Raw genomic sequence first — 17,260 nt, 5'->3', positions numbered from 1 at the left:
ATGTTTTAATAAAATAATTACCCGTCTCATTCTGACTATATTTTTTTTTTCTTCATTTAGAATATATTTTTGTCCATAAATAAATAAATAAAATACCAAGGCTGACTTTATCAAAAAAAAATAAAATTATATACTTGTACGTTGTACCAATTCTAAGTCACGCAGAACGGCATATGGTACGCTCCAGAAGAAACAAGGAGGTACAGAGAGCAAGATAACCCTATATAATCTGCAAATTTTTCTATCAAATTTGTTTCAACTTTAGTGAGTAAGTTTCTCCTTCTTCTTTTCTCTTCTTCCAGTGTTCCATTTTTTCCCTCGGTTTCTCTTTCTCAAAGTTTAGTCTCTGTCTCTATTTTATACTGCATGTTTTTTTGCTTGTCATATTCAAAGAAGAAAAAGGGAAAAACAACATATGATTTTTTTTTTTTAATGTTTCTTTTCTGTACTTGTCTCTAAAGGGAATGAAACACCATTTTTTTTCAAAATCACTGTGAAATACGTTGGTTTCTTCAGACGCAAATCAAACACTGTAATAACATTGTACTCAGAGGGTCTAAGTTTTTTTTTTGTAAATAAATGAATTCTGCATAGTTATTAGAGTCTCTGAATTTTGAGTAATAAGCGGGAGCAGAGTGAGAATTGGTGCTCATTAATTTTGTGTTCTAGTTTTCAAGCGCCCTTAGGTTGAGACTTTTTACGCCAAAATGTTTGAAGAGCGATACTACAGCAAGTTTTACCTATTTGAGTCATCGGCATGCTAATGCACAGCGGAGTCACTTAAACAATGTTGTGGAAGCTAGATCAATCTTATATATTGTAAAGATAGGAAAAATGTAGGTTTCAATTTCGTTACATGATTAAGTAAAGTTGGTGTTGCATACGTAGAGGAGCCATTAATTTAAAAGCTTTTAGGTTAGAGATGAGATGATCTTATGAATGTATGAAATTGAGAGTCATGAGGTGCACGCCTGTAATATGGGATCCTCTGATAGTTATCTAACAAGACGCAGCTCTGATTGCAGTTTTGACCAGGGATGGGATTGGAGGAGACTGTAGCAGAGACGGACAACAACAAAGACAATGCTAGTCAAATGTTGACCTTATGCACTCATGCTTTCCATGACTTAACACATGTCTCTCCGGTGGTATTTATGTTCCTGCTGAAAGAATGTTATTATTATGGTATGATTTCTTTGCCTTTCAATGCTAATAGTTGTTGTCCCAAATGGGATATACGATGATGAGTGCTAAGTGTTTGCTAAAATGGTTCAATTAACCTTCCTAGTAGTTTATTTTTCTTGAAGTTAACATCATCGGCCCAAAAAGACTGGACATCAATGCTTATTCTCAGGATTTTAAATTATGGTGCGGCTTTGGTTTGTTGCAATCATTGTTATTGGGGAAAATTGTGGGCAAATGCAGTTGCATAAACCCCAAAAACCTCGACATTGTGGCCACAATTGCAGTTGTGGGTTGTATTTCAAAACCGTGTTTATTGTATTGTAGTGCACCTTTTTATGTTTCAATTGTCAACATGTTGAACCACTGATGCCGATGCTAGTTTTAATATATAATAAATGCTTAATAATCATTTCAGTGTGCATCCGACTTAGTGTCAACCTGCCAGCACCCTATGATTGTTTGATTGTTGCTACAACTTGCCCTCTTTGATGGCTTAGAAGTATTTAGTTAAATTCTTTCTTCATATTCCAAGATATTAATGGTCCTCCAAAATTTGTCCAAAATCTCAATCTTCCTCGTCATAAAAATTTATGTTCAATGAAAGATTGAAATAATTAACATTGTTAATTATGTAGTTTCCCAAAACTATTTTTTTGGGGGTGACCATCCAACATTTTAATGTACGAACTTCAGATATGTTATATCCAAATATATCTTTTAGGATACATATGTGGTATTCTCTTTAATATGTTTTGGCAATTTTGTTTGGGTAAAAAATGATTTTGGAACGAACTGTCTCTTTTAAGGGTCTAAAAATATGCTAAAAGTGTATTATTTGAAAAAGCCTGTAACTGTCAATTATGTAGACTTAAATTTTAATTGGATCTGATTAACAAGTCCTTGATAAAGTTAGTACTTATTGTTTTTTCCTAATAAATCAGCAATATTCTTTACAAATAATCAATAATAAACTATCAAACATCTTTGTTGCAATTGAAATTGAAGATTATTCATTACACGTAATGGGTTTCTGTCTCATCAATGTACATCTTGTTTCTTGCTATTTTCAATGTTGTTTCTCTTCAATGGTATTGCACAGGCACTTGTAAGGCAACAGCAAAATTCCGAGCCCTTCAACATCAAGTACATCTTGTTCTCCATAATGATCCAAAACCCGGTCCAGCAACTTTTATTGTTCAGTGCATGTATGTGTCTCCATTATTTGAAGATCACAGTCAAGGATTTACTCATCTGATAATATCTGCTCTTCGTCGATTCCTAAAAAGATCAACCACTGCAGAAGACTCATTGGAAGCGATAGACTTGGCTGCCCATCTACTTGTAGATATTATTAGGGGTCAGATCTATCATGATGAAAAGATTGTGATGAAGCTACTGGAGATTGTTGATGTAAAACTAGCAAATATTGAGAAAGCAATGTGCCAAATTAAGGAAAAACATGGTTTAAGTTGTGGCACAGCAAAAGAATTTGTTGAACAGTACATTGTTGAATTGGTAAAATCTGAGTTGTACATGACAGCTGTCACTTTAATGGAGCAATTCTCTAGCCACCATTATGGCCAGTCTTTTCTACTTGGTATGATACAAAGTAATCAATTCAAAGCAGCAGAGAAGTGGGCAACATTTATGGGGGAACCAATGTTATCTGTACTTGTAAAGGAGTTCATTGAGAGGAACATGCTAAAAAATGCCTATGAGATTATAAAGAAAAATAATCTAAAGCAGGAATTTCCAGATGTATACAAAAGGTGTAAAGAAAGGTAATTGACTTGTACTGGTTCACAAGGAGAGGATTTTCTAGTGCTATTTGATTTGTTCATTTCCACAACCCCTGATCTTTTCTTAAATTCTTATTTATAAGATTACCACGATGATTTGCAGCTCTCTAAAAAGCTTAGCAGAAAAAGGATGTTGGGATGTTGCTGAGGCAAGAGTGAACGATGATAGACATCTTATGGAATATTTGGTTAGTAGTTATTTTCATCTTCTTGATAATGATTGTCATTCTATATGTACATACTCTTAGTTGGATAGGTGTATACCACTGGAAACAGTTTAAGATATCAAATATTTACTTTTTGAACTGTGTCCTTTACAGTCTTGTATAACTGATTAGTATCACCATTGAATTCATGCTCATGTGATCTTGAATTTTGATTTCTTTGGTATGTTGATTGTTTTATTTACATAAGACACTTAGACAATCTCTTTCTTATTCTGCTTTATTTGCATGGTGTTTTCAGCAGTCCTTGTAGGACAATCGTCAGGCATCTTTATTAGTTTTAACTTTCATTAACATTTTAATCTTTTTTATTTGTCTATTTCTTCCTCATGAAAACAAGATCAAACATTTCATTCTTGTGTTACACTTCTCTTCATATTTAATGGGTAATTTGGACCATAAGAGTTCCCAGTGCTGCAAAATATGTATAAAGATTAATTATATATTCTAAAATAAATATTGGATGACCTATACATTATTTAAAATTGTTTTGCAAAGGTAAGATTATTTCTCAGCAAATTCTTAGTTTCTAAATCACTGCTAGTGTGTTCATTTGAGTCATAGTAAAAATTACATTTGATTTTAAACTTGCTAACTCTAGAGAGTTTATAAGAGTTTACTAGGAAAAGAATTTCTATAGAGTTAACTTGTTTTCTCTAAGAGTTTATTAGTTAACTCGAGAGTTTGACAACATTGATTGAATCCATTGCTTATAAACTGATGGGTGGTTTAAGTTACAACATTATGGGGCATCTCCCACAATGTGGTTGGGTTTTTACTAGCTGCCTAACTTGTATATCAGTTACATAATACATATACACAGGCACCCTAAGCAATAAAGCATAATCTTAGCTTGGCTATTCAGCAAATCTTCCGCTGATGCTATTAGAATTGGTTAGGATGGATATATACTTATTAAAGGAAGGCTGTCAAGATTTTCAAATTCAAGCAAGTGAGGTCATGAGCCAATTATGTCCGGTTTTGAGTGGGATTGTATAGCGTGAAGAGCTCAGGATGTATTATTAATGCATCAACTGCTCAATTGGAAATTGTGACAGTTTCATTTTTAAATGGATACAGAACACAGGCTTATTAGCAAAATAGTAATACTCGGGTTCTGTTTTATATTGAAAATTTGAAATGAAGATGTAACAAGGTGTATCATTCTTTTATATATTTAGTTATTTTGTAAATATGGTACTTGTTGAATGTTAGTTTTTCTTGACAGTTTAAACTTATAACCCCAGTAAAATTTTCAAATATGTATAGTATATAATCTTTTAATTTTACTTGTTCAAGGTTTATTTGGCAATGGAAGCTGGTTACTCGGAGAAAGTTGATGAATTGTGTGATCGATACTCCCTAGACAGGTTTGTGGACATGAAAGGTAAGATAGCTTGTTGTGACCAATGAAAATTAGTAAAGGAGAAAAAAAATTGTATTCTAATTAACACAGATTTTGTATTAAGATTGTTGGTTGCTTATTCTTATTTTACCTCAAATAGTTCTGTTTTTTCAGTCATTTTCTATTTATTTTTTATCCCTGAAACTTGTTTTTGTTGCCTTTGCTATCATCTTGTTCACATTCATGTTGTTACCATTTTATTTTATTTTATTTCCTTTATTGTTATGTGAGGTGTCTGTTTTCTGCCATTTATTCTCAGATGATAAACAAATAACTGCTTTCTGTCCTGCAGTACCTGAAACAAGTAATCTGCAAGGGCGTTATTTACATCTTGATGAATTATTGGTTGAAAGCATCGTTTGGGTTGATGAAGTGGAAGGTTTGCTTGATGCAACAAGGCATATTGAGGGTTTTAAAGTAATAGGTCTTGATTGTGAATGGAAACCCAATTATGTAAAAGGCAGCCAACCAAACAAGGTAATTGAAATGATCTTCCTGATAAGATTAATGTTTCTCCATACATCTTTCTCTGTTTATTTGAATTGTTTGAAAATAAGTACGTCTGGGTTTTAAACTTCCGAGCTATGACATGTTTCTAATCAGAAGTTGAACATTTGGTTCTCCCTTTTCCTTTTCTCCTTGGATTTCCATGTTTCAGGTTTCTATCATGCAAATTGGTTCTGAAAAGATGGCTTTTATCTTTGATCTGATAAAGTTACATAAAGAAGTGCCTGACATTTTAGATGACTGTCTAACTCGCATTTTGCTGTCACCTAGAATTCTAAAACTTGGTATGAGAATTCTAAATTCATTAGTCTTTGAATATATTAGGAAAAAAATATTTTTTGCGGACAAGACTGATCCCTAACATTTATTATGTGATTATTTTAACCTGAATGAGAGTGCTATTATTGATGGAATTTGATAAGTAGTATCTTCTTACAAGTTACAACTGTAAGCGAACATGCTTATAGACAGATGAAGCATTTGGTGTTGTTTAGTAAATCTGAACAAGTAACTATCACTCTGCCCTATGACTTCATTTTCAGGCTATAATTTCCAGTGCGATGTAAAGCAACTTGCTCGCTCATATGAAGACTTGAGATGTTTCAAGAACTATGAAATGTTGCTGGACATACAGAATATTTTTAAAGAACCTCGGGGTGGTCTGGCTGCGCTTACAGAGGTGCTATATCTATTAATGTCCCTTTAAGTGTTTCATGTCTCTTTTTAACTTTCAAGTAGTTCTGATATTTGTAGAGGAATAATTATCAGATCCCTTGGTTATTCTATGTCAGCTTATTTTGACAAAACTGTTGTTTTTATTGGTAAATCAGAAAATACTAGGAGCTTGTTTAAACAAGACAAGACGAAACAGCAATTGGGAGCAACGACCTTTAACTCCAAATCAAGTAATTGCTCCCCCTTTCTTTTTATCCATTAATGCTCTCCATCTTCATAAAACTTCTCTGATAATGCATTTGTGGCATTTGCTTCGGGAACTTAGTTTTTGTACAATTCCTAGCATGCTACGTCTTGCAAACCATACATGTTGGCCGCTGAATACCAAAAAGTTTTATTTTTCTGATAGTGGATGAAATGATTCCAAATTTACTGTATATATTATTTCTTAAGAAATTTAGCGCTGTAAGATAAGACATGAACAACTATGGTGACTGCAATACATTTGAGCCAAGGCATTCAGTTGTCTAACGCGATTCTATATTTGCAGCTAGAATATGCTGCTCTGGATGCTGTTGTACTTGTTCACATATTCCATCGTCTTCCTGGTCAAGGACTTGATAAATCTGAGTGGAAGTCTTTCCTCGTATGTGACTACATTTTTTCTGCCTGGAAAATAGGCTCCCCTTCATTGCAATTTTTTTTTTCCTTTCTATTATTCTTGCATTTTCTGTCTTTAATAGTTTCCTGACTTTGGTATGGGCATAGCATTCAAACCTTGGTAAACTTTTACCGTGCATAAGAGTATCCTGCTTATGTGCATGCATACTTGTTGATTTTTACTGTTTTTTAACTGCCCCCCAGGTGTCCTACAAGGAAAACGTCAAGAAATCCAAGAAATATGTACCAAAAGTTGTGGACACCGACAGTGAGACCAGCAAGCATTGATTCTGAAATGAGATCCATTTTTTAAATCAATTAAAGTGTATATGACATTTTTTATATAGAAAACAATATTTTTTTTATATTATTTTTTTACAGTTTGACATTTTGTACATGTTATATTTACTAGCAGCAATTGCGGTTATATAGGATGAAACCCAAAATAAGCACAATCAATCAAACACGGGTCATTCTAAGGTGGGGAAGTCTTAAACTTGTCTACCAATGAAAACTCTGATTTTTCAGTGTTACTCAAGTTACTCAAGGAATCAAGTTATTAGATACTTCTTATTTTCATTCTAGAGGGGAGGTGGAGAATCAAGTTATTTAAGGATTAACTTTTTGACAGAATTATTTCACTTAATTCATTGTTTAAATTTGAATTTTAACCGTGTTAAATTACAAGTTTTTTATTGAATAGGTTAATTCTATAAAATTTGAAAATTATTTAATATTTGTTATATTAATTCAAATTAACATATATGTTTTAAATAAACTGTAAGTTTTAAATACTTGATAGTATCGATTTTAACATCAATTTTGAATTAAGAGTTACATATAAAAAGTAAGCTTCATTCTTAATTTTTCTTTAATTTAGATAGAGTTCAAGATATATATTTTTAAAATAAATTCAAAACAATATACATTTTTAAACACGGAGAGGGATTCACTAAATATAAAAATAATTATTGATAAAATTATTTTATTTGATAATTTATAGTTTATATTAAAATTTAACAATTTAATTAAATATTTTTTTTCGTAAATAAATCAAATTTATAATTGTTTATATAATTTAAAAATTATTTGATGTTTCATTATATAAATACAAATACAAATTAAGTTATAATATATTTTTATAATATTATAATGAAGTATCAAATAATTTAAAGTAAAAACTTATAAATTTGATTTATTCATTAAGAATTTTTAATTTTTAATTTTATCATAAGTAGTCCTTAGAGCAGGTGAAATCTTCTCTTTTATTATATATTATATATTTAATCATTAATTGAAAATAGAATATTAAAATATGAAGAAAAGCATAATCGAATCATAAATATTTTTTATATTTTAAATTTAATTTAGCAAAAACTGCTCTAAATAGATAATTCATATAGACTCTATTTGTGTCTATAATAATCTTTACTTAAAAAGTTTTATAAGTTACCGGTAACCAATAATGATCATTTAATTATGAGTAGCTTGGCTATTGTTGGGAAAGTTATTTACTTTCCCGTATTAGACATTCCCTCAAACTTAAATATAGTTGAGGATGATGAAATTGGCTAAATTTAGAGTTTTCTTTTTCTATTCGCATTGCAACTACGGATGAGTTCCTCCATTCACCTCTTACCTCTCCTCACTTCTTTGCTATAATAAATAAATTCATATATAAAACATAATTTATAGCATTTCTGTAAACTTGAATTCCAATATCCTCTCTTGCTCTCTCTATCTAACCAATAGATGGCAAGACAGATAAAGAGAGAGATAGAGAGGTAATTAAACGTCAATGCATACATAAAAGAACAATTTAACAAAAAGAAAAAAACAGAATAGAATTTCAAGATTTGAGATTCAAAAAGGTGATCATTATCGTATCAAATGAAAGAGATGGAAGTACCCCCATCATTCTTGGGAGCGACGAGACAAATCCAACCACGAAGTGCGAAAGTGAGAACCATACCCGACAAAAAAATTAGAATTAAGAGCAGGAGGGTGGATAGGAGGAGCAGGGGTAGAACATCTCTTCATGGTTCTTCTAACGACCCATCTCCAAAAAAAGAACACAAACGTTATGGGAGCATGCCAACTCCACGCAAATCGGAGTGGGATGACCATGATTCCAAGAGAAAACGCAGGGTGGCTAAATACAAGCTTTACGAAGCCGAAGGCAAGACCAAGTCTTCTCTTCAAAGAGGATTTCACAGTTTCAAGATCAAATGCAAGAAGATGGTTGGCAATTTTAACTAATCAATTATAGGATATCATCCTTAGTCTTATATGAAGCATGTTTAGATACAACTTTTAAGAATTTCTTTATTTAAAATAAAGAAGTTTTTACAACTGAAAAACTACAAAAATAAAAAAACACTTGTATATAAACATGCTCATGAAATATAGCTTAGATACATGAGGGAGCCTGTCGTGGTTTAGACATAACTTTTGTTTCTTTCTTGGATTACTTCCATCTTGTAAAATTTGATATCTTTTTCCCCTTTCAATGGTGACATCTAGAGAAATAGTCTGTAATACCACCCTCAAACTATTTGTTGGTGTCATCGGAAGTTTGGAGTAATGAGATTCCAAACGTTTTTCTTGTATTTTACATTAAGATTCAAGACGCACATGTTCATTTAAACAAATTGATATTATTTTTTATTTCTTGGTCGCAATTGATATTTCCTATATTTCTATACTCTCTCACACACATGTACACAAAAATGAAAAAGAAAAACTATAGTATAGAAATGTCTTATGATAGTTGGACTAAAAAACAACTGAGTTTGACTTGGATTGGTTCATATATTCAAAAATATCACTGTCAATATGATATTGTTATTTTTTAATTAAAAGTAAAATTTTATTTGGGTGCTATACTTAATGTATATTAATCAGTATACATTAAATATAAATACTTGTTATTGAAATAAAATTTAAAATTTAAATAAAAAATAACACTAATTATCCTTAAAAAATTGTCCGTAAAGTTTATCTACTTTTATATGAGTTAACCAATTCTGTTAGAAATATCATAATGTATCCGTTATAGATTAAATTAACATATGAAACCATTATAAGTCTTAATAAAACAAACAATTCAATTAGTTTTTAAAATATAAAGCGTCTTTAATGTAAAAAAAAAAAAAGCATAGCATCATTTATATTCAATAAAATACTCTCGATATTTAAAATAGTTTTTTTAAAATTTATGTAAAAATTATTTTATTGAATTGTATATTTTATTTAATTTACAAGCAACCTATACATGGTAAATGAATAATTTTAGTCATGTATTTTTTTTTTCATACAAATTACAAAAACTTTAAACTGAACTTTTGTTTTTGTTACATTTTTCTTTCAAAATTGAAACTTATTATATTAAATATTTTATATTTTTTATCCCTTACTTTTAATGTTTATCTAAATAAAAATAAAAAAAAGCATGAAACTTACTCGCTACAAATAAAGGGTGAGGACCTACACTATATATACAATTTTTTTGTTCGAGTATACTAGACATATAAACAAATAACATTAAATATATTTTTTATAAATAAATAAATCCCCTCGTAATACTATTTTAGTAACTATCTTAATACTCCTTTTTTTTTTTTTTACAACGTAACTATGTTAATTCTCACACCAAAAAAATAAAATATTGATTTTTATTTATTTTTAAATATTAAGATATATTTATTTATTTTAACTAATACTCTCTTTACACAGTATTAAAAAAATATTTAAAATAGTGTTCATCGAACGTAATTAGCATCATTTTTTTTAATATAGAAAACAAATATATGATTTCTCATTTTCCATAAATATAATGATACGACTTCGTTTAACCCAACCCAACCTTCTTAAACCTGTGAGCAAGCAGAAGGAGAAAGTAGAATTGAAAGCAGAAAAAAGCGCGGGAATCGAAATGGGAAGCAGTAGCAGGAAGAAGCAGCAACAAGATCTGGAGTTAGAAAAAGTTCGCTTAATCAGTTTAGCTCTCGAATTCGGCTTCGACGAATCCTCCGCCAACAAATGTCTCCACCGTCTCATCGCTCTCTACGGTACGCTACCTTTTCCGTTTCCTTTCAAATCTCGCGCAATGCGACGCCGTTAACCTGCGTTGCTTTCTTCCGTTCAGGCGAAGACGGTCGCGATTTCGTCACCGTCGAGCACTGCGGCGACGATTTCCTCGCGGCTCTGGCGGAGTCCATGCAGGCCACCGAGGATTGGGATGACCTGCAGGAAATGGAATCGCAAGCGTGTGGAACCTTGACGCACGTGCTCGACAAAGCTTCTGCCACGTGTGCCGATGCGGATAACGACGATGCTTCCAGAAGCTTCGTTAACGTCGTTGACGACTCGCCTCTACCGCAGAGACGCAAACACCACACTAATGTCGTGGAGTTGGTTTCGAGTGACGATGAGGACATGAAATCTGTGGTAAGACAATAACTAGATTTTATGGTTTTTTAATTTTTTATTTATTTATTTGCTTAAGTATTTATTGTTTTACTCGTTATCTTCAAATTGCGCTGCGGCTAAAAAATTTCTTCGAGTTCAGATTGTTTTCTTTAATCTTAACAGTGATGTCAAATTTAATTAATGTTTGTTTTGGAATGGTAACTGGTAAGAGCCTTTTGGATAATAAAATGAAAATTAATATACGTTGTAATATTTGACATAAAGTTCAACAGAATGCTGAATATGCGAGATTCGGATTTGGACGTTCATAACGGTGGATTAAACAAATAAAGTGGATAGGGAAGGAAGGTTGATGCGGAAGAAATAAAAAATTTGGAAGAGGAATGATAGTGTGATGGGGTTATTTTATGGAATTTGTCTGATTAATTCAAATATCTGTGAACAAGATTAAAGCTATATCATGTTTTTGTAAGTGAGAAAAATAGATTTATGTTGATAGAAAATTATTATGAATCTGCATATATATTCTAATGTTTAAATGTTGGGCTCTTTCAAAAGCCAAAACCGCACACAAAGATTGTTAAACGTTTTGGAATATAATGAAATTAAAAGATAAGGAAATGATGTAAGCCAAACCCAATATATTCTAATGTTTAAATGAGGCCTTAAGCTGTTGCCAAAACATTTATATTGAATTTTCACCTACCCTTTTTTCTTAGACGATTAACTAGATGTATTACATGGTCCTAAAATAGTTGATCATTTGGATGACAATAATAATAGGTAAATTTTTTCCTGCGATTATTCTTAGTTCTATTATATTTTCTTTTTTATTTATTTTTGTTAGCTACATTTTCTGTTATACAAGACTGAGATGATGATGAGAGACTACACTGAAACAATCAATTTATGTTGTAGGATTACAGAAGTGGCATCCCTCAAGGCTTGGTTTCATCAACGTCCAGCAAAATGCAATCCACCTTTGCATCAAAAGATAAAATCGCTACTCTCACTTATGAAGAATTGCAAGCACTAGATGATATTGAATTGGCAAACGTAGTTATCTTTGGTAATAGGACATTTCGACCGTTGCAACATCAAGCATGTAAAGTAGCTTTGGCAAAGCAAGATTCTTTTATTCTTATGCCTACTGGGGGTGGTAAATCTCTTTGCTATCAGGTCAGTTCTTTTTTGTAGCCCCTTTTTTTGTTTTTTGTATGTTTATTTTTTTAGCCATCTTCTTCTGACCACTTAATATGAATGATGTTTATATTCTTCTTGTGCTGAACATGTTTGCCTTATTTTGTGCTTACAGCTTCCAGCAACTCTTCAACCAGGTGTTACTGTAGTTGTGTCTCCGTTACTTTCACTCATCCAGGATCAGATAATAACATTAAACCTCAAGTTTGGAATACCTGCTACTTTTTTAAATTCTCAACAAACTGCTTCCCAGGCCACAGCTGTCCTCCAAGAGCTAAGGTGAAATTCACTTCTTTTGTCTATTCTTATCTATCATGTGCTGTCTGATAAAATCTTTTAGCTTACTGATTGCTTTAGTGTTTATTTATTTATTTATCACATTTGTGTTTTTTTGTATTCAGAAAAGACAAACCATCATGCAAGCTCTTGTATGTGACACCTGAGAGAATTGCTGGCAACCAATCATTTCTCGAGATTCTAAAATGCATGCATCAGAAGGTAAACTTTTCTTGATTTGAGTACAATTTTTTTAAAACCATTGTGGCAGAGCAATAGATTTTGAAGTATATATGGTTGGTGTTCCCTCTTGGATCACAGGGACAGCTGGCAGGTTTTGTTGTTGATGAGGCACACTGTGTTAGGTATGCCTTGATCTTTTTGTGTTCAATCCCAATAATTGTGTTGTTGTTGTTGTTTTTTTTTTCTTCAATGACTACGATTGTATGAAACTGACACAATATTATCATTGATTGAACATTCTTGAACCTGAACTGCGCTACATGAGCTCATATATGACTAATTGATCACACAATATGAGCAAGTCCCAAAATTTAACAATTAACGGAGTGTCATTATCCAGGAAATGTCTTTTTAAATTAAGCTCTCTTGGTGGCCATTATGAAGACATATCAAGTGAAAACGGACAGTTTGATTATGGTAGGTTATAGCTCTCTTTGGATATGGTGAGATCACAAAATCTGTTGGTGAAAATGAGTAATATATGTGCTCCAGAGGGAAGGATGAATTGAGCAATTCAAAACTTATAAAATATTTTTGAAAAACTTCCAAAGTGTTTGTCACTCCCTTATAATGTTAGATCACTCGATCAATTTCCTTTTGGGTTAAATTATGAGATATCGTCAAATGCAATAAACAACCTATGATTCTGGTGCAAATTTCTAATGTATATTCAACTCTATAGTCTATACAAATACAATGACCTCTACTTTGATGGAGTGCAATGAATGGAATGAATCAATGAATGGAATGAATCAATGAATGGAATGAATCAATGAATGTAATGAGACAATTTGTATGTTCACAATACAACCTGTACTTACCTAGAGATGAAGTACTTGTATCCTCCCATCTCCTTCCTCATCACCTCAGCTCCTCCAATGCTTCTTTTCCTTTTGCCAAGATTGCTCCAATGTGGGTAAGGTACCTACAATTTCATTAGATGCTCAAGTTAGCTGTGAGTGATATTGAGGTGTTTAAGTGTTAGCTTGCTCACCTGTGTGAACTTACCACCCCTTTTTATAAGGGTATTGTTGATAAGATAAGAGTCTTATTGATAAGTTATCTTTAAGAGGTGATAGTTTGTCTTTTATCTCGTGTTGATGATAATTTGTTTACTGTTTCCATTATCCTGTAGCCGAAAACCCTCCTTATCCAAGTTACAAGTTGATCAAGGATATCCTAATCCATCCACCTTGAGCCTTGAGGGAGACTGAATTAGCTGAGTTCCTCCATATTCCGCTAGTACACAACCAATATCCCAACAATGATGTCAGTGTATCAATGTTATTCAATCAATATCAAGATTCAATGGTAATTCACATTTCACAATTCAATCAATAGAAGTCAAGATAATGATCCATTCAATCAATTTTCACAATCAGATTCATTAATTGAAAGAGTAAATGTCTAAGAGAATTTACACGAGATTTATATTTGTTCATTTTCTACCACTAAAACTTGCAGCCAATCTCCAATGCAAAAGATGGGATTTTCCATTACAAGTAACCTTTGTAGAATCACGTGCCTCACTTAAATGAGACATAATTTGCAAGCAGAACTTAAACTGCCAGAGTTGCAAAGGTGATGCTTTAACAGGGAATGGAGTTAAAGCTATGCGATTTTTGTTGTTAATAAAAGATATCAAATTATCTACTATTGATTTCTATTAAATTGAAAATTATGCTTTCCAGCCAATGGGGACATGATTTCCGGCCTGATTATCGGGGATTGGGATCTCTTAAGCAACACTTTCCAGGTGTACCTGTTATGGCATTGACTGCCACTGCAACCCATGCAGTTCGCGAGGTAATCATAATAGTAAATCACTTTGATAGACAGTTTTATTTAGTATCACCCCCTTGTTTTGCCTTTACATGTTTTTTATTTTTCAGGACATATTAAATGCTTTAAGAATTCCCCATGCACTTGTTCTTGAAAGAAGCTTTGACCGACCAAATTTGAAGTATGAAGTGATTGGTAAGACAAAGGAGCCACTAAAGCAACTTGGACAGTTGCTAATTGATCGCTTCAAGAATCAGTGTGGAATTGTTTACTGCCTTTCAAAAAATGAATGTGTTGAGGTCTCCAAATTTTTGAATGAGAAATGTAAGATCAAGACGGTGTATTACCATGCTGGCTTGGCTGCCCGCCAAAGAGTAGCTGTTCAAAAGAAATGGCATGACGGGGAGGTTCATATTGTATGTGCAACTATTGCCTTTGGAATGGGGATCGACAAACCTGATGTTGTAAGTTGAGCTATTTTTTTAAAATTATGATAATGGCATCCATTCGCAATTTTAGGATCAACTTTGTTTAGGAATTCTACACTTTAAGAAAGAAATTATATACTTCTCTGTAGATTATTCCGTGGCTTGATAGTTGATATATAAACTGAATGGCGTATTATTGATTTGCTACTTATTGATCACTAGTCTGATGACTAAGAAATGCCTGGGACCAACCTTTTTGTAAAGCATTTTTCTATCACAGCATCATCAAAAACCTTCATCTCAAACTCTTAATTTTATGTAGGAAGTTTTATTCCAATCCTTTTTTTCTTGATTGCTTAAATATGTTTAAAATTAAAATGCTAAATCCTAAAATTATTCAAATTGCTAGTGATCATCTTATAATCTTATCTATCCTGCCCGAGTGCAAGTTGAAAGGTTAAACCCAAAATCTATGAGCACCATTTATCGAACCTGTCTTATAAACTTAAATGTTGCATTTGTATGCTTGGCTAGGGCAAATATAGCCCACCTGTAAGTATAGGGATTAGTTCTAACCGAATTTTTTTCTTACTTGTATCTTAGATTTACATATTTTGTTACTAAATTTCCCCTTTTTGTCTTGTTTTCAGCGCTTTGTCATCCACAATACAATGTCAAAATCAATCGAGAGCTATTATCAAGAATCTGGAAGGGCTGGAAGGGATAATCTTCCTGCAGTTTGCATTGCTCTATACCAGAAGAAGGATTTTAGTAGAGTTGTATGCATGATAAGAAACGGCCAAGGATATAAAAAGGAAAGTTTTAAGACAGCAATGGCTCAAGCCAAAAAGATGCAACAGTACTGTGAAATAAAGGTAATCATGCTCCTTTACATTTCAACATGTATTTTTTTCCTCTCACATCTAGAGTCAGTTTAATACCTTTAAAAATGGGGTTAACAAAATAAAGAGTTTTTGATATAATTTTTTGCATAAAAATTAAAAATCATCCATAAATTGTTCACCCCTGTTTTTAAGGTTTAAACAAACTGGCTCCTGGTGCAGAAAGGCGTTTATCCACAAGATTTAAATATTTGATCTTTGTTTTGGATGGGTAGGTTGAATGCCGGAGGCAAACATTACTCAAACACTTTGGAGAATCTTTTGACAGAAAGGTCTGCAAGTACGGAGCTAGCCCCTGTGATAATTGTCTCAAGACGGCATTATGAGTTGTTGCACGATCAATGTCAAGTCTGGTATACTCTAACCAACTCCGAGGAGCAGTGCCTTTGGCGTTTTTGCCCTTTAGATTTTATCTTAATGGCTTACCCGTTGAAAGGTCAAAGTCTCTTACTACGTCCTAGGTAACTATTTTTTTTTTTTTTCAGACCTACATAAAAGAAAAATATCTTTCCAGGATGTACCAAAATTTTGAAGGAAAAAAAATGAAGGAACAAGCAAAAATAATTAAATTAAAACACAATTCTTATCCTGATAAACCGGAAATGGCGTTCCATAAATTCTTTCCAGGCCATATTGTTGGTCTAGCTAGAGTCACCATTGGTTCCTTCTTGGGGTGTGTATGTGAATGAGTTAGTTAAAGTTAACTTACGTTCAGTGCAATGGGACAAGAGTTAATTTTACGTTTTGCGTATTCAGTGAAGATCTGTTAAACAATTTCGTAATGATAAACCAAACACACATAGGTGCTTGAAGTACAAGAAATGGATACAGCTTCACCCGGAAACAGCTGTCCATTTTGAAGCTTCAATTTTTTTAAGAACTTGAAATATTTTCTCAGTTAAAATGGGATTCTTTTAAGAAAACATTAATAAAGAGACCGATGAAGTTATACATATTCACCAGACAATATCCATACACATTAAAGACACATTAAAACGAATAATACATACACAATAAGACGAACATTATTTATTCATCACAATAGCTATTATAAATGGACTTGAATTCCCTTGCCGTTAAAAAGTAACCAGAGGGCCCTACAATCATGATCCAACGTCTTAAGTTTTTTAATTTATATTTTTATTATTTAATATATAATAATAAATTTTCGTGGTTAAATTTTTCATCCAGTTACTTTTGTCTTACATTACAAATTAGCAACTCACCTGAAGTTTGATGATCAGTTGATGATCATTAAATTGTATTTTATGTAACTCACGTGTATGTATTATGAATAAAAATATAATTATTAATGTTTTGCATTTACAGCCCCAAAAGTTAATCATTATTTAATAACAATATATACGCGTCATACTAAAATCAGGTAGGAGTCACAGAAGGATGACAAATTCATTAAATATAAGGTATGATTAATAAATAAGTAAATATTATAGAGGAGTCAGCTCATAATCGTGCCTTAGAATGTGTTTAAAAATAATTACGTTTAATTCAACAGGGTTGAAAAAAAAATACATTCACAAAT

At 32.2% G+C, this 17,260-nt stretch overlaps 2 protein-coding genes across 4 annotated transcripts; both read left to right on the top strand.

The window, feature by feature from the left end:
• The first annotated feature begins 116 nt into the window (after positions 1 to 116).
• LOC109794324 (Polynucleotidyl transferase, ribonuclease H-like superfamily protein) lies at positions 117 to 6,843 on the top strand. 3 transcript variants are annotated; one of them, XM_020353781.3, is made up of 11 exons: positions 117 to 268; positions 1,026 to 1,185; positions 2,285 to 2,966; positions 3,088 to 3,172; positions 4,508 to 4,595; positions 4,906 to 5,090; positions 5,272 to 5,404; positions 5,663 to 5,799; positions 5,951 to 6,025; positions 6,346 to 6,441; positions 6,660 to 6,843. In XM_020353781.3, the coding sequence occupies exons 2-11, from the start codon at positions 1,038 to 1,040 to the stop codon at positions 6,741 to 6,743; spliced, it is 1,713 nt and encodes a 570-aa protein (XP_020209370.2). In that variant the 5' UTR covers positions 117 to 268; positions 1,026 to 1,037; the 3' UTR covers positions 6,744 to 6,843. The 3 variants fall into 3 exon arrangements, with proteins under 3 accessions (XP_020209370.2, XP_029125702.2, XP_029125704.2); XM_029269869.2 differs by having other exon boundaries at positions 153 to 268; positions 1,014 to 1,185; XM_029269871.2 differs by lacking the exon at positions 117 to 268 and adding an exon at positions 493 to 836.
• A 3,432-nt stretch (positions 6,844 to 10,275) lies between these two features.
• Positions 10,276 to 16,313, top strand: RECQI1 (RECQ helicase l1). The gene is made up of 10 exons (XM_020353490.3): positions 10,276 to 10,525; positions 10,603 to 10,904; positions 11,805 to 12,065; positions 12,202 to 12,365; positions 12,488 to 12,584; positions 12,684 to 12,727; positions 14,297 to 14,411; positions 14,498 to 14,851; positions 15,466 to 15,690; positions 15,933 to 16,313. The coding sequence occupies exons 1-10, from the start codon at positions 10,291 to 10,293 to the stop codon at positions 16,041 to 16,043; spliced, it is 1,908 nt and encodes a 635-aa protein (XP_020209079.2). The 5' UTR covers positions 10,276 to 10,290; the 3' UTR covers positions 16,044 to 16,313.
• The last annotated feature ends 947 nt before the right edge of the window (positions 16,314 to 17,260 follow it).

This window comes from Cajanus cajan, chromosome 7, assembly GCF_000230855.2.
Source record: "Cajanus cajan strain Asha chromosome 7, NIPB_CcT2T_4, whole genome shotgun sequence".
NCBI classification, from domain to species: domain Eukaryota; kingdom Viridiplantae; phylum Streptophyta; class Magnoliopsida; order Fabales; family Fabaceae; genus Cajanus; species Cajanus cajan.
The sequence above is the reverse complement of the archived record's forward strand: the minus strand, read 5'-3'. Positions and strand labels throughout refer to the sequence as shown.

Bases quoted from the DNA above. Each gene is read 5' to 3' on its own strand.
- LOC109794324 (XM_020353781.3), top strand. From the start codon at position 1,038: ATGGGATTGGAGGAGACTGTAGCAGAGACGGACAACAACAAAGACAAT. The intron at 5,800-5,950 runs GTGCTATATCTA...TTGGTAAATCAG, and splicing joins GTCTGGCTGCGCTTACAGAG to AAAATACTAGGAGCTTGTTT. The intron at 6,026-6,345 runs GTAATTGCTCCC...CTATATTTGCAG, and splicing joins GACCTTTAACTCCAAATCAA to CTAGAATATGCTGCTCTGGA.
- RECQI1 (XM_020353490.3), top strand. From the start codon at position 10,291: ATGATACGACTTCGTTTAACCCAACCCAACCTTCTTAAACCTGTGAGC. The intron at 12,585-12,683 runs GTAAACTTTTCT...CTTGGATCACAG, and splicing joins TAAAATGCATGCATCAGAAG to GGACAGCTGGCAGGTTTTGT. The intron at 14,412-14,497 runs GTAATCATAATA...TTTATTTTTCAG, and splicing joins CAACCCATGCAGTTCGCGAG to GACATATTAAATGCTTTAAG.